This window comes from Xiphophorus hellerii, chromosome 7 (genome assembly GCF_003331165.1).
Source record: "Xiphophorus hellerii strain 12219 chromosome 7, Xiphophorus_hellerii-4.1, whole genome shotgun sequence".
Taxonomy (NCBI): domain Eukaryota; kingdom Metazoa; phylum Chordata; class Actinopteri; order Cyprinodontiformes; family Poeciliidae; genus Xiphophorus; species Xiphophorus hellerii.
In genome coordinates, this window is record NC_045678.1 from 23945841 (window position 1) to 23961708 (window position 15868).

At 35.0% G+C, this 15868-nt stretch overlaps 1 protein-coding gene across 2 annotated transcripts; it reads left to right on the forward strand.

Moving 5' to 3' along the window:
* The first annotated feature begins 456 nt into the window (after nt 1-456).
* spopla (speckle type BTB/POZ protein like a) lies at nt 457-15742 on the forward strand. Of its 2 annotated transcripts, none has more exons than XM_032567457.1 (12): nt 457-640; nt 1730-1807; nt 4823-4940; nt 6043-6164; nt 6284-6435; nt 6547-6674; nt 8442-8619; nt 9304-9359; nt 10128-10250; nt 12875-13017; nt 13122-13175; nt 14267-15742. In XM_032567457.1, exons 3-12 carry the CDS (start codon nt 4863-4865, stop codon nt 14409-14411), a joined length of 1179 nt encoding a protein of 392 aa, XP_032423348.1. In that variant the 5' UTR covers nt 457-640; nt 1730-1807; nt 4823-4862; the 3' UTR covers nt 14412-15742. The 2 variants fall into 2 exon arrangements, with proteins under 2 accessions (XP_032423348.1, XP_032423349.1); XM_032567458.1 differs by lacking the exon at nt 457-640 and adding an exon at nt 800-928.
* Nucleotides 15743-15868: the final 126 nt, after the last annotated feature.

The window sequence follows — 15868 nt, forward strand, 5'->3', positions numbered from 1 at the left end:
AAATTAAAATATTCTTTTAAGTAGTTTTGTTAATATTTTTTTGTTCATGAAATGTCAGATTTTAAGACATATAAAAATAGTATTGCCTACTGTTTTTTGTTAGTGCTGGAAATAGCCCAAGCTTTTGATTTGAATGTATTCAAAGCACACACTTTTTACAAAAATCAGGCACAACATCCTGACCACTTGCCACACAAATTTCATTTATTTATTTTTATTTACAGTTACCCTATTCACATGTGTATGGAGGTGGAAACGGGCTTCCATACATGTGTGTACGTATATCTTCTGTACAAATATCAAGACTTTGTTTCATTTTAAAAGCTACAAGCTACACTAAATTATTGAACTAAATATTCTGATCTGAATACTAAAAGAGCCGTTTTTATGTATCCACATTAGAAGAATCCAGTCTGTGAACGTTACCTAAACTTCGCGCATGCGCAGTGTCCTATATTTTCTAGCCCGTGAAGCTACAAGCCAGCTAGACAACTGTAAGCTAGCACAGATAAATTGGACAAAGAAAACCTTGTGAAGAGACTGAATGAAAAAGAGTCCAAAGTGCCGCACGGTGGAAGGAGCGATTAAAACACAAAGCTATATGTTTTATTCGATATATATGGGAGTATAAAATTAAAAGGTACGTCATTACGACGTCTTTTTAAACTTTTTGTAAGCAGACAGGAGGGAGAAGGATTAGCCTTTCGCTAGCTGCTAGTTAGCCGATGTTGTTTTTACTTCCAGTAACAGAGCGTGAGGATTTAGATTAGCTTCTGGTTAGCATCCTGTCATTGGGATCAGTGTAGGGCCTTTGTTTTTACCGGGTACTGCGGAGTCCAAACATCATCTTCCTGATTTAACTTGACGCATCCCTGATTTGATTGTGTTACAAGCGAGGAGTAACATAGCAAAGTGAAGCTTACAGATGGTTCGTGAGCAGATAAATTCGCTACATTTGCACTGTGAAGGCTAAAGTGAAGTTAATCTTGCTAGTGGAAACATTAGCTTGCTTTAGCCAAATATGTACCGTTTATTACATCATGTTTTCTCTCCGTCTAGTTATAATTATCGTTTTTGAACAACTCTTAAGCAGGGTTAAATGTGTAATAACTGTACAGTGAAGCCATGTAGATGACGATCGGAAATGACTGTTCTAACTGAAACCCGTGTTCGCTAACAGTTCTCTTTTCATCTTTTGTCGCACTCGTTTTACATCCTGAATATCGAGAATTGTGAGCTTTGTTCCACAACTTTAGTAACAGGAGTTGAAGATAATGCACAGATGCTGGAAAAATGTTTGTCCGCTTTGCATCCTCTGTTGCATTTTTGGCGTTATTGCAAAACTCTAGCTAACGTGTTAGCCAAACAGTAGTTTCTTTTGAATTCTCGAGTTCATCAAATTGATTTCACAAGAGCGTTTTTTTCCCCAAAACTATGTTTACCATAGGATGAAATATTCCAGTTTATTTCAGTTCTCTATAACTCGTAGTGTAGAACAGATTTTCCTGACGTGAGCATAGGTCCGGATTTAATATTGTTGCAGTCATTCTGAACTTGACGTTCAACTTAATGGGTGCAATATATTTTAATGGTGTAAGTTTTTAGTTCGTTTTGATCTTGGTGGCTCTTTTCATAGATATTGCTATGATTTGTTGACAGTCTATTTTTTTATACAGCAATATTTTGATCATTTGCCTGCCCTAATCTATATTTGTTTTTTTTATTACAGGAAGATGGGACAATGAAGGACTCTATAAATACATAGAGGGAAAAACTCCATATTTTACATCTTTCAAGAATTCAAAAGGTGATGCAAACGTTTTTTTTATTCATTACCCATGTTGCATGATTCAGATTTTGTAGGTAAGCTAAGGGGGTGTGGGGTACAGGTACTGCAACATACTCAAAACAGATTTTGAGTAGCAAGCCTATGCATGCTAATACATGTATTCTCAGTATGAGATCTCATTACTGTTTGGCACATCCTATTTCAAATGAACATACAAAACATGTTAGTGTTTTTTACATCATCAAAGTGTTCTACTTTGCTTGGTATTGCATATTTTCTTGCATTCAAAAAATGCATATATGTACATTTATTTAATCAGTAAATGTAAACTTAAACATGAAATCTATAATCACTAAAAGAGCTGCTCAAGTTAAACATTAGGCATAAAGGCATCATGCTGAGATTTCCACATTATAACTTTGAGTAAAAATACCACAATATTTCACATAATCCCTAACACAGAAATGTGCAACATGAATAAATTGTTTCAATTTAAAACAACAAAGCGACAAATATTTGTACTTGCGCAAAAATATTGATCAATTTTAATATATATAGGGGATCTTTTATATAAACTGATTTTGACACATACATTGAAGCAAAGAAACAGAATGACGACCTGCTAAATTTTGTAACAGTTCCGAAGTACTTAGTGAGTATAAAATGTGTTTTAAGTTTGCTGAATAATTAGCTGAGCTTTCTGCTCTGGTAGCTTCTTGTAAGCATGGGAAATGTGAGGTGGCATTCTTTAAGTTAGCGGATTAGCAACACACGGTAGCAGATGAGGGAAGGTTATTTCCGTTGTACTTTTTGCTAGGTACAGCTGCAGAAAACTCCAGGACTTTCTCTCCAGGTCACGTCTCATTAAAGTGACTAATATAGAAATTGCATGGTGTACAATTTGTAGTTTTGAAGCCGTTAATTTTTAAAGCCTTGCTGTACCTTATTAGCAGTAACTGGACAATGCCTTTAATGACCTAAACACACTTTAGACTAGTCAATAAGTTATCACAGCAAGCATCATAAACATAAATGGCAGTGATTAGTGAAACATTTACAGTCAGATGTTTCAGAAACTCATATCAGTGAAATGGGGCTTAAAATTCATGTAATTTTGGAGGTAATTTGAAGAGTTGGGTGTGGCATATTTAAGCTGAACTAAGTGGAATTTCATTTTCAGTTTTCCCGTGGAAAGAACTGTCAAATCTTAATTAGAACAGCAGCAATTCACACACAGAACAGAGACTAATTTCTTGTGTCTTCATGGTCATTGATGTCCTGGCGTTGGAACACTTTTTTTGTTTTTAGTTATCTTGTTTAGTGTTAGCTATTGGTGTAAGCTTTTTTAGTTCATAGTGTTTTTCTAAACATTCTTGATCAGATTAGAAGGTATAACATGACCCCATAAAATTTTGGTAATTTTCTCTGGACTGTCAAATTATGAAATGTTATCATGCATTGAACGATTTAGCAGCAGTAAATTTGCACTGGTGTGACTGCCAGATTTTGCCTTTGTCTTTGCATAATACTTTCATCAAAACGTGTCCTGGCCTGCAAAATCTCTGAAGTCAGTAAAATATCTGTTCAAAGGTTTCTGGTCTGCTGAAGTACCAGTGTTATCTTGCAAAAAAAACAACTTTTCACCTCATTTGTTGATCATGTGTGTGGCATGTCCAAAGATTTTCCTCAAATTTATTTTAATTCAATTATGATTATTACAGCGTATATGTCATTCTTTCTCTGTGTGCAAAATGTTAGCAAGTTTCTGTAAATATTCCCACCTGAATAGTATGTACAAGTATTTGAGAAACACTTCTTTTAAAGTTCAGGTGGACTTTACAGAAACTCATTTTCTGCTAAAAGTATTTGTTGTTCGCTTCTAGTGTTTTATTGAACACACTAAAATCATTATATCATTGATGCTTTCTGTATTGTCAGTTTCATTATCCTTGTTTAGCCGTGACCTTTCAAATATTTATTTACTACTAACATGGTTTTTGCTCAGTTTAGAAACCTGATAAAGAGTTGAGCATTCACCATATTGTTATCATGGAAACCATCTTATAAGACTTTCGATTTATTGTGATAAATTCCAATTAATGTTTAAAAATGTCCAAAACTGGCTGTATTGTCAAGAATGAATTAATTTTTTTAAACTATTTTTCCTACTGTTTGTTCAACGAAGCATAAAAAAATGCAGGTTTGATAAGAAATACACTTTTTTATATCACTGGTGTCCTAAGAAACCTATTTCAAAAATAATATTGTTTTCGAGCAGTACTTGTTTGTGGGACTTTGACAGTAATGGCATGTAGTCAAATTTGACTGTAAAATCTAAAGAGAAGTGATTTTTTTTTTTTTTACCATAGCTTTTATTGTTATGATGATAAATGCCAAAATTTTCTTGCACTCTGCTTGTTTAACTTTGGGAAGCAGACCAATCATAGTGTAAGTTAGCTGTGATTGTGATTTTATTCATTTTGTTACATTTGTAGGAAGGTTATTGTAATGTCTCAGAAATATTTGTATGAAAAAGGCTTTTCTGTGTATTTTACTTTTTAAGATTATTTTAAATGGTTTTGTTGCTAAATTTAACCAGAAAATCAAAAGTTGCCATAAACAATGTTTCCAACAAAGAACTTGAGATAGACTGATAACTAAACACTTAGTCGGCTTTAACTTAGTGTCTATAAGTGACAAAAGCAGAATTACTATGTGTTTGATTTACTATAATTTGTATTTATTATAAAATACAACTGATATAATTGCAGCACTATTTTGTCTTTCAACAACCAAAATATCTGTGGCGTTGTTTTTACAGAAGATGCATCTTGTTTGGGTTTTGTTTATGTTTTAAGCCATTTATTACCAGAATAACTTTCCAATCAAATGTAACTTGTTAAATAATTTTAATTCAAGTTAGTGATTATTTTGCCAGGCATTTTCCACTACTATTAGAAAATGTTGAAACCATAGCTGATGGTAAGTTTTCCAGAAATAACACTGTGTTTTCTTTTTACTTGAAACTGTCAGAGCTTTAAGGACGTCAGTGAGTGGTACATCCGAGCCAGTGATGTCACGGGTTCCCACCCCTCCTCCTCCTGGGGAGATGTCAAGTGGACCTGTGGCAGAGAGCTGGTGTTACACACAGGTGCAGGAATAAATTCATTTATTAAATTATCTCTTTTGGACATCATATTGAAATAATTTAGTCCTGTTTTGAAACACGTACATTTAGGTTTAAAATGGGAGCTCGTATTGTTGGCATGAAATTAGCTCATAATTTTTGATACCCCGAATGCTACATGAATATTTATCTTAAATTGTCCTTAAAATTGATCAGAAATCGTATAAAATGTATTTCATTATATTGTAGAAGGTAGAGGACAAACCAATATGCTAAAATGAATTTTAAAAAGGCATCTTATCATACCTTCTGTAAAATGCCCAAGTGCTTCCAGTTCTGGTTCTATTCCATGTTTGTAATTGACTTGGGAAATGACTATAATTTTTTAGTTTTTTTTAATTGGAAAGCCACTAGAGAATACATTTTTCAATTTAATTTAAACCTATTAAAATTAAAAAAACAGTTTTGAGTCCATGTACATTGGGGTCAACTGATTAATGACATTTGACAGATTAATGCCCCTGATCAAATTATAATAGTTTTGAGCATGCAAGTACTATTTAATGGAGTCATATGAACATATTTCTTATAATCCTTAAATGTAATTTAAGAAATTACTGGTAATCGTCAGTTGTTAAAAAGAGCACAAAAAGTTTTGTCAGTACGAAGCGTCTGGAGGCAGACTGCTCTGTTTTGTATCAAAAGCAACATAAAGCAACAAAAATAGCAAAGGGGCAAAATGACCAGTACCCATTGACGTCTCCTTCAAATTTAAAAATACTATTTTATGATTTTTTTTTTTAAAAGCGACTTACCAGTGCTGACTTGCATTTCAACCCTTATTATTTAGGAATATAAAGGGTTGCTCTAAAAATGTTTTATCATTCGACATAAACTTCTTTATAATTGGGATCGAATTAGAGTTTGTGTTATTGACTTTAAACCTGTTTTGGATTGATTGGACAATACATTTTTGTATTGAAACTGGATCTGTCAGTAAAATAAACCAATTGTTTGAACTGATTAACTTCCAGTCCATAATATTTGATAAAATCAAGTAATTTTTATTTCTGTGCTTTAAATAATAAAAAAAAATCTAATTTGCTTGATTTTTATTGGTTTTCAGGTCAAAGTAGTGAAGTTTTCCTACATGTGGACCATAAACAACTTTAGTTTTTGCAGAGAAGAAATGGGAGAGGTGTTGAAGAGTTCAACCTTCTCTTCTGGCCCTAATGACAAAATGAAATGGTTAGTATGAAAGTATTTTACTCTAAATTTCAGTCTAAGCTTTCTGTGGCCATAAAAAGGTTATTGCAACATATCATATTCATGCATAATCTAATCTTCATTACTTTAATCTGTGCCAGGTGTCTGAGAGTTAATCCAAAGGGACTTGATGATGAAAGCAAAGATTATCTATCACTGTATTTACTTCTTGTTAGTTGTCCAAAAAGTGAAGTCAGAGCAAAGTTTAAGTTTTCTTTGTTGAATGCTAAAAGAGAGGAAACAAAAGCAATGGGTGAGTTTTAGCAATTACAAATATTTTCATACAAACTTTACATTTATTTTATTTATGAAGCTGCAGGTTTGAAGAATGTTGTAAAACTTGACATTATGTTTCTATTTACAGAGAGCCAAAGAGCGTATAGGTTTGTCCAAGGCAAAGACTGGGGCTTCAAAAAATTTATAAGGAGAGATTTCCTCCTTGATGAAGCTAATGGTCTCTTACCTGATGACAAGCTCACACTTTTTTGTGAGGTAAATGTGATTCAAATTGTTTTTTTTTGTTTATTTTTTTTTTTTTTAATAAATGGTATATTAAGTTGTTTTCTGTTGTGACTTTAAATCCATTAAATCAAAGCCGCATGTCAATAATTACTAAATGTGATTGAACTATTTTCTTGTTCTGTTTTGTTTATCTTTACAAATAATTAAGTAGATTTGCTCTTGTTTTTTGTTTTGTTTTTTGGTTAAATTTCTTCATAGTGTTGTGAAGACAAAAAAAATGTGTTGGTTTTTACATCCAGTGCCTACCCTTTTTTAATGGAAAGAGTAGCAGAATTATGTCATGGCTGGTTTACTTCTGAGAAATGCTGAATTATGGCTCACAGTTTAAATTTGCATTGAATGACATTTTACTTCTACAGAGCTAAATGTTTCTTGCATCTTACATTTAAATTGATGCTTGTTTTCAAAATAATTAAATTCAAAATGCCAAGAAGAGTGAGTATGTTGGAAAATGTTCTTTCGAGGGACAAGCTAAATGAGGTGTCAGTGCAGCTGCTTTAATACTGCCATGATAGGTGAAAAAAACGCCACTTTCTATAAAGAGTAAGACTTTTGTCATAAATTATATGTACACTGCTTTGCAAAGGTATCCCTACATCTCAAACCTTTTCACTTTTTGTCATGTTACAACCACAAACTGGAATATTTTTTCAACTGATACACCACTACAAAGTGTGTGGAATAAAATCTAAAAGGTGCGGCATGCTTTTTATTACTCAGCCTCTTTTACTCTGAGATAAAATCCCAATTGGCACAATACTTGTGCCAAATATATACAAATACTATATTGCTTTACAGTTAATTATGTGTTTAACCTAAAATTACACGTATTCTGCCATATTGTCTTCAAAGTTGTTGGTTTTTTTTGTTTTTATTTAATTTCTAAAATTTGTTAGTGATGTAATAAAGTGATGTCTGGACCACTATAAGAGTAAAGGCAGCATAGCTGCAGCTACATGTGGATCCTAAATAAACTAAGTACATAGTGGGAGAACATCCTTTGATCAGATGAGACCAAAATCAAACTTTTTGGCTTATATTCAAAATGCTATGTATTTACCCTGAACACTGTTGTCACGGTTACACATCATGGTGACAGCACAAAGCTGTTCTGGATCTGCTTCCTCCACAAAAACAAGGAAGAATAACTTTTAAACTTGTCTAGTCCAACAGTTTAGCCTGAATCAAATGGCTAAACTGCCTTCCCCACATGTGGCTACATTTTTTAGAGTCCTATCAATGATTGATTATTTAAATCTGATGTGTTTTAAGCAAAGGTACATCTAAGAAGTGCAGGGCACTGGCCCTGGAGAATTGCAGTTTAATACTTGTGGTTTAGATGAAAACATATTCATATTGTTCTACAATAAACTATCAGCAAGGTTAAATAAAAAAGCTTGTCAGTGTAGATTTTTATTGGTAAGAAGTTTTGAAAACCATGTATCTTATTTCCAACACAAAGTTATGCATAACTTTGTGTTGGATTATTACATAAAATACAAAGAAATACTCGAGTTTGTAGCTGTAAATGTACAAAATGTGAATAAGTAAAAGGGACATAAGTACTTTTGTATAGAGTTGTAAGAAGTTGATTAATTTTTTGTTCTACGATGATCTGTTTCTTAATCTATTGTTGAATTTGGTCTTTTTTTTCTTTGTCGTTTCAAAGAAGCAATAAAAATATAAATAAATATCCAAATGCTTCATGTTGCTGCTTTTTCTGTTATGTATGTACAGGTAAGTGTCGTCCAGGACTCTGTCAACATTTCGGGTCAGTCTAACATGAACATGCTGAAAGTACCAGAATGTCAGCTGTCTGATGACCTTGGGAACCTGTGGGAGTGTTCACGCTTCACAGACTGCAGCCTCTACGTGGGAGGCCAAGAGTTCAAAGCCCACAAATCCATCCTTGCAGGTAGGACATTTTCATCCCCCATCAGAACTGGCACGCAACATTCAGGAGCGCAGCGTCACAAGAGGCACTTAAAAAAAAAAGACATCAATGCTTCTTGTGGATGACCTCTCCTAGAGAGCCATAAGCACCTGAGAGGCTAAGGAGGCTCTGTGCGCTGGACTTGATTTGTTATGGTCCAGTTCTGCAGTGGTTGCTAATCCACAACTTCACTCCTGCTTGGCTCTGCTTGACCCAGATGACTGGAGGATCCAGGAGATTGAGAGGCTGGCTCTATGCGATGTGCTTATCTCGATTAGACATGGTGGCTGCTGAAGTGTTCAAGGAAAAAATGCTTACAACGTGACTATTATGGAAATTACGCTGCAGTTTTGTTTTTTTTTGTTTTTTTGGCGGTCTGAATGTTAAATGTAGATTTTCTCTGCTCATTGGACACGGGCCTTAATCCAGAGTGACTAACAAGTGAGCAACAGCATTTGAGTTTTAGTACAGGAGGAAACTCTGGCTTGAGGTATTACCTACCGAATTTGTTCAAAGGAGAGAAGATGAGTGAAAATGTTTAAAGATGTGCGAAATAGGCATGTGATACTGTTGGAGTAAAAAGAGAAACCTTTAAGTGTACTGAAGCATTGACTAATCCTTTTTGCATGCAAGTTTATTTATTCATTTCTGTATTTACTTTAACAGCGAGGTCTCCAGTCTTTAATGCAATGTTCGAACATGAAATGGAGGAAAGTAAAAAGGTAAGAGCACCAACTTACTTCTGTCCTGTGTCCTCAATACACAAACTGCTTCCTGATTGCTAACATTCTGCAGCCATGTTAGCAATCAGGAAAATCCTACCAAATGGGATAAGTATTTGCTCTACAGTGCCTCTTTTCACACTTTTTTAGAATTGTTTGTGTTTTGTCTAGTTATACCCTCAAACTTCAGTTTGTTTTGACTGAAGTGCCCCCAAAACATTTTATGTGATTCTCCAAAAGAAACAGTGCATTATTTGTTGAAAACAAGAAGCCCTAAAAACAGTGAAAGCGAGGCATGTACAGGTTGCTAGCCCTATTTATTCTGTTGCATTTAAATAAAACCCTGCCTTCAGAAGGCATGTTTGATGATTATTTACTGTTAAAAAAAACTATTTTAAAGTATTTCACCATATTCTCAATTGTATTTAGCTCTTAACTTTGACTGGGCCATTTGTTTTTTTTTTTTCAGAATGTTGTGCTCATGCTGTTTAAGTTTTGCTCTTCATGTGAGCCAAAAACATCTAGGTTTGGCCTTATCTGATCAGAACACCTTCCTTTATGCATTTTCTGTCTCTCCAATGTGATTTTTTTTAAAAAATATTTTTTGAAAAAATATTATTTCTTTTCTCTACTACTTAACAAATGTGTATCAACTTTGTTGTTCAGATTGTGAAAAAAAATCAAGGGTGTAAAAAGTTTTGCAAAGCACTGTAATCCATGACATCATAATTTTATGTGTAGTAAAGGAACATTTTGTTTAATCTGCAGAATCGAGTTGACATCAGTGATGTGGATCCAGATGTCTTTAGGGAAATGATGGGCTTCATTTATACAGGGAAGGCGCCAAACTTGGAAAAAATGGCAGACAATTTGCTGGCAGCTGCTGATAAAGTAAGTACCTGTGGAATTAGCTTTGTCAGCTCCATTTGTATCCGATCATTATCTTCCTTTAACTTTTTCTTAATTGGAATCCCTAGTATGGCCAATCCTCACAATTTCTAGGTGATTATCAATTAATAATTTGAAAACATACGGTAATTATATATGAATGATGTATTTTTATTTTCACAAAGAACGCTTGTGTAGCTTCCCAGTTACCCAGGAAGTGGGTGACTGAAAATCTAAGTGCTAAAGTAGAAGGAAACAGGACGACTGGTTGCTTGAAAACATTTCGCCTCTTATTCTAAAGACTTCTTTTTGTCAGGATTCTACTTAAGACAAAGTAGCTAGTTTAAATTACATCTTTATTAATTAAACAGTACATTTTGCATTCTATAGTCCTCGGCATAATTATGAACTTTCATATGCTCCACTAGAAATGTAAAATAGGTCAGAATATCCCATTGGATTTACTGACAACTGCTGAGGTTATTACTCTAATGCAATGGGTCAACACCTACAAAATATGGATTTGACCCTGGAATGCATATGGCACATTTTCGCATCCCTGCTGAAGATCCTAAAAATAAATTCTTATATAATTTTTATAGCAGCATAACAATAACATTTTTTTTAATTTCATGTGGAAAATAGTCACACCTCAGATTGCCATACCAGCTCTCTAGTAAGATGATGCATAGTCTTGTCCTGTTAAATTTTTACATGGTTGTGTTCAGGAGGATTCAGAAAAGGGGATTTTAAGTGTCCTAGGGAAGAGTGTTACGCAAGTTATTCATAGCCAAAACAACAACCTCCTAGACCAGTGTTTCCCAACCCTGGTCCTCAAGGCACATGCAGGGCACATGCATGTACCATGTTTTAGGTATTTCCTTGCTTCAGTCCAGCTGATTTCAATTGATGACTGATTAACAGGCGTGTGTTGAACTGCAATCAGTTGAATCAGGCACATTAAAGCAGGGAAACCTCTAAAACATGTAGGACAGTGTGAGGACCAGGGTTGGGAAACACTGTCCTAGACTGCTGATGAATTTATTAAAAGTTAGTTTTAAATTTTAGAAATGGTTCAGTTATAAAAACTTCAAATTAAAGGTCAAATATTTCTAAAACTTTCAATTAGAAATTATTCCACTACAGTTAGGAATTTTTCACCAGGAGTTGCCAGAAAGTGTGGCAGGCCATGTAAAAAGCAAGTTGACAAGAAAGTCATCCTTTCAGTATATCGAATTGTAATTTTTGTGTTTTAGCAAATTCTTATATTCAATTTAGCGTGATATTTGTAAAATCAAAAATGTGTCTGATTGTCAATTTCTGAAACTTTTTGCTGTACTGTGTACACAGAGAAAGGGTTGTGTAACTCCCTTGAGCAGCATCTGAAAGTCACTGCCTCACATCTAGTTGGAAAAAACATCAGTCTCAGAATCTAATACAGCAATGCTAAACATGCATTTACACCATATCCATGGACTTTAATTTGGGCATTTTAAATATGTAAGATCTCTAGCTGCACAGTACTCAAAATAATCTGAGGTTTAATGTGTTTATTGAATAGGAAGAAAAATGACTTAATCACCTATAAGAGCTAATGAGGGTAACATTAGATGATTCTGTTCTGATTGTTTAATTGGTGCATTTTCATACTGAAATTCTCTTCACAATTAAGCATGACTATAGAGTTGTCAAGTTGCTTTATTTTCTAGCTGTAGAATTTGTTTTTGTTTAAAAATGTCTTACATTTTTAAACAAATATAAGACATTTGTAAATCATGTAAATCTACATGATTTAAAATGTAGATGATTTTAAATCATCTATTTAAAATCATTCAAATAGATGATTTATTCTGAAATTTAGCATGTTTCCTGTTGTAAATAAGGTAAAATCCACAATGTGTTCTATCCCCCTTTAAAAACTACACACTCCTGATCATTTTAAGCATGAGGCATTCTTTCTATCTAAACCCTCTGCTCAAAGCATTGCATTATTAAATGTTATTGACATGTTTTTGTAGCACAGGCACCTCTTGTGTCATATTAAATGCTATTGCAATGATTTGTTGCTGCCTGATTAGTTTTGATGATGCTGCGCTTTTGTGGACACACCTCTTTGAGCGCTCTGGAAGTCTGCCCCTCTTCCTTCATCTCTGTCAGTTTCATTGTAACAGAGACAGGAAACGCAGGGAAAATGCAGCACATTTGTGAGACACATTTCACATGTAACAACAACATGTGGAGCCTACTGGCAGAATACAACCAGTGGTTGCAAGCACATGGCATACAGGCAACATGTTATTTAGCTCTATCCATCCTGAACATTTGTATATTGATGGAAAGGTGTGTTCCTGGATACAATAAAAAAAGTTTTAGACTTGTTTGGATTTATAACTGTAGCTGATGGAAAGGCAGAACCAGTCACTTCATTAATAAAAGATTCTGTTTTTTTAATAATATTAGGAGTATAATCAAGCTTTTTGTAATGATCGTTGGTTCACTACGCACATTTTAACTGAAAACAGATTTGCGGACATTCTAAAATAATAAAATCCCTAAACCAAATGAATGTACTTCCTAACCTTTTAATCATGGCTGTATTCTGTTTCCCCCTCTTGCTCCCACTCCAGTATGCTCTGGAGCGTTTAAAGGTCATGTGTGAGGAGGCCTTGTGCAACAGCCTTTCAGTGGAGAATGTGGCCGACACCCTCATCTTGGCTGACTTGCACAGTGCCGAGCAACTCAAAGCACAAGCCATAGATTTTATCAACAGGCAAGTATTGCAAAAAAAAAAAAAAAAAAGGCAAAGTGATAAATTCCTGCTGCCATTTCTGTTTACCAGCCCTGAATGCTTACCTTTTTATCTCCTTGCCATAGGTGCAGTGTCCTGAGACAGCTGGGCTGTAAAGATGGAAAGAACTGGAATAGCAAGTATGTAATTAGCTGATATATGTGACACAAGATTAATAACACGCTCTTATCTCTTCCCCCTACCAGATGCATTAGAATTCATTGTTTTAGCTTAGGCAGACAGAGTGCTGTTTGCCTTTTCAGTTTGAAGCCCCTTATCTTTGGATCCAAGTTATTAATAGACTCATACTTGGATAAACCCCGCAAAAAGGAATATTTGTTTTATTTTTTAAAGAAAGGAAGCAAGTTTTTCTTTTCGATGATGTAGTGCAATGTTCCAGGACACCTTGAAATGAAGAACTTTATTTTGGTTGTTTTATGCATGCAGTGGTGGATCCTGGATAGAGCAGAATTTTATGGCTCCATTTCTTTTGCTGGTTTTTGTAAAGCTTTGAGTGGCTGAAGTAACATCCCACCGATCAATAAATCAGTCTTTATAAAGAGGATTTTACTTTTTTGAAACAAAGATGACATTTAAGGTGTATTTGGCACTTTTAAACAGCCTTAGCTATTAGCGGAACTGGCATTAATGACAGCTGGATGGATTCACTAGAGAATTTAGAGCACTTAACTGAAATTTGAAAAGGCTGCCAACATTTCTAAATACATTTCAAAACATAGATCTCAAAACACTCAAAGCAGCTTTACCACACTTAGTTCAGAATTCACATTATCTGCCTCAATTGTCCTTTAACACTTTTCACAGCTTGTATAAAACGTGTTCTTTCAAAAGAACCTTCCTTTGATTTAATTTCCAAACACTTCAGTGATAATGAAAGTAGACACCTTTTAAGTTTTTTACTCTCAATAGCGACATTCACACAAAAGATTAGTGTTGCTATGATGATGCGTTAGTATTTTTTTAGGGTGTGTTTGCTAATCAATCACTGATCAGGGCCAGGCTGAAACAGTCAAATTTTTTTTTTGGTGCATCTCTTAGAATTAATTATCTGTTTATCTTTGTGAAGAAAAGTACTTCTGGTCCTTTTCTGGATGAAGATGCAGCTGCTGAGTCAGCGCTCTCCTGCATTACAATCTCATTTATGTTTATTGCTTTTTAATGTGCCGATCATGGCGTCTTGGTGTTAACTTCACTTTGCCTGTGCTTACAGTCACGCCACAGACATAATGGAGACCGCAGGCTGGAAGTCAATGATCCAGTCCCATCCTCACTTGGTAGCTGAAGCCTTCCGTGCCCTGGCTTCCGCACAGTGCCCACCCTTTGGTCTTCCGAGGAAGCGCCTAAAACAGTCCTGACTGCCTGACTTTGCTCCTGGACTATAAAGAAGGGTGTGAAGCATGGGGGTTTTTACAAAGAAAAGGACTAGTGAGTGTGCCACTCTTTTATTTCCACCAAAACTGAACACACTTGAATAAAGAGGAGTGGAGCTTTCTGACCAGAGACGTGGGGGGGAGGCTGGCACATGGAAGTTTGACATCTGTGGATTGGAAAACAATTGATTCAATCGGTGTTGCTTGCTTTGCTGCCCCAGCTGAACTCTGTTTAGCGCGGGCAGCAAGCCAAGTTCTCTTCTTCATTTTTTTTTCCTGTAATTTTCAAAATGGCCTTAATATATCTGCCATTGCTCTGGAGCTGCTCTAGAGCACTTCGTCTATTTTACTCCGTGCCTGCCTTGTCACAAAGACCAGGCCTCCTCCAGGTTGCACTAGTTCCCATGTATAGTCATTTTGATATGGAGTTCTATAGGAACGTAACAAAGGTTTAACTAAATGGGAAATATTATATATTTGTAATGTCTAGCCCGTTTTGTGACTAGACATTAAAAAGCATGAACACTCAGTGCAAGGTCAGTTCTTTACACTTTTTGAAAATATGCGTATGCCCCATATTGATGGCACCATTTCTATGTAAATGACAATTGAACCATCTTTAGAAGACCAATGTACAAGAAAGTGTGTTCTATTGTGTATTTGTCAGGGGGAGGGGGGTAGTAATCTGCTATTTTGAAGGCAAGTGTCAATCCATGTAAGATGGAAAAGTGTCTGTTTGGCCCAAATATACGAAAACATTGGAAATTTATGGAAATATGTTCTCCGTCTCCCATTCAAATTACATATTCCAGATCATACATCTGTGAAAAAAAAAGAAAATTTGTTCCTTCTTAGTATTGCCAACTTTCAAATATATATGCTCAGTATATTGTGGTGAACTAAAAGTGGAGAGACTAATGCATGGTTGTTTTATTGTCAAAAGAAAGTGTCAAAAGTTCCAGTTTTGCTTTTAACAGCTTATTTTCTGCAATTATTCGACATCTGTGCAGAAGTACATGAATTGAGTAAAAGGTTCCTCTAACATGCTTGGATATCTGTAGGATGCTGAGCATCACATCTACTGGCGATGTTATTCTGTGTTTCAATAGGGGGGGGTATTGTCATGGTTATTCAGTCCGTCTTGTATGTAGTGTGGTGTGACAGACACTTCGGAGGATTTTGTAAAGTGAGAGTAGCATCATTTTTTGATGATATTACTCGTCAATCAGCGTCACGTTGAAAACTTTGGAAAAAATTATGAAGTTGTTGTCTGCAAGAATGCCTGCATTAACCCATTAAAACATTTTCCAGCAGTCTGAAGTGACTCAGCTTCATTACTTTTTTTTTTCTGGACTTAATTGAATGTTAGTCTCTGTTTTACCACAGATCTCGGCTTATAGAAGAGTGATGATCATCCACGGTCTCTTTTTATGGTGTTGTTA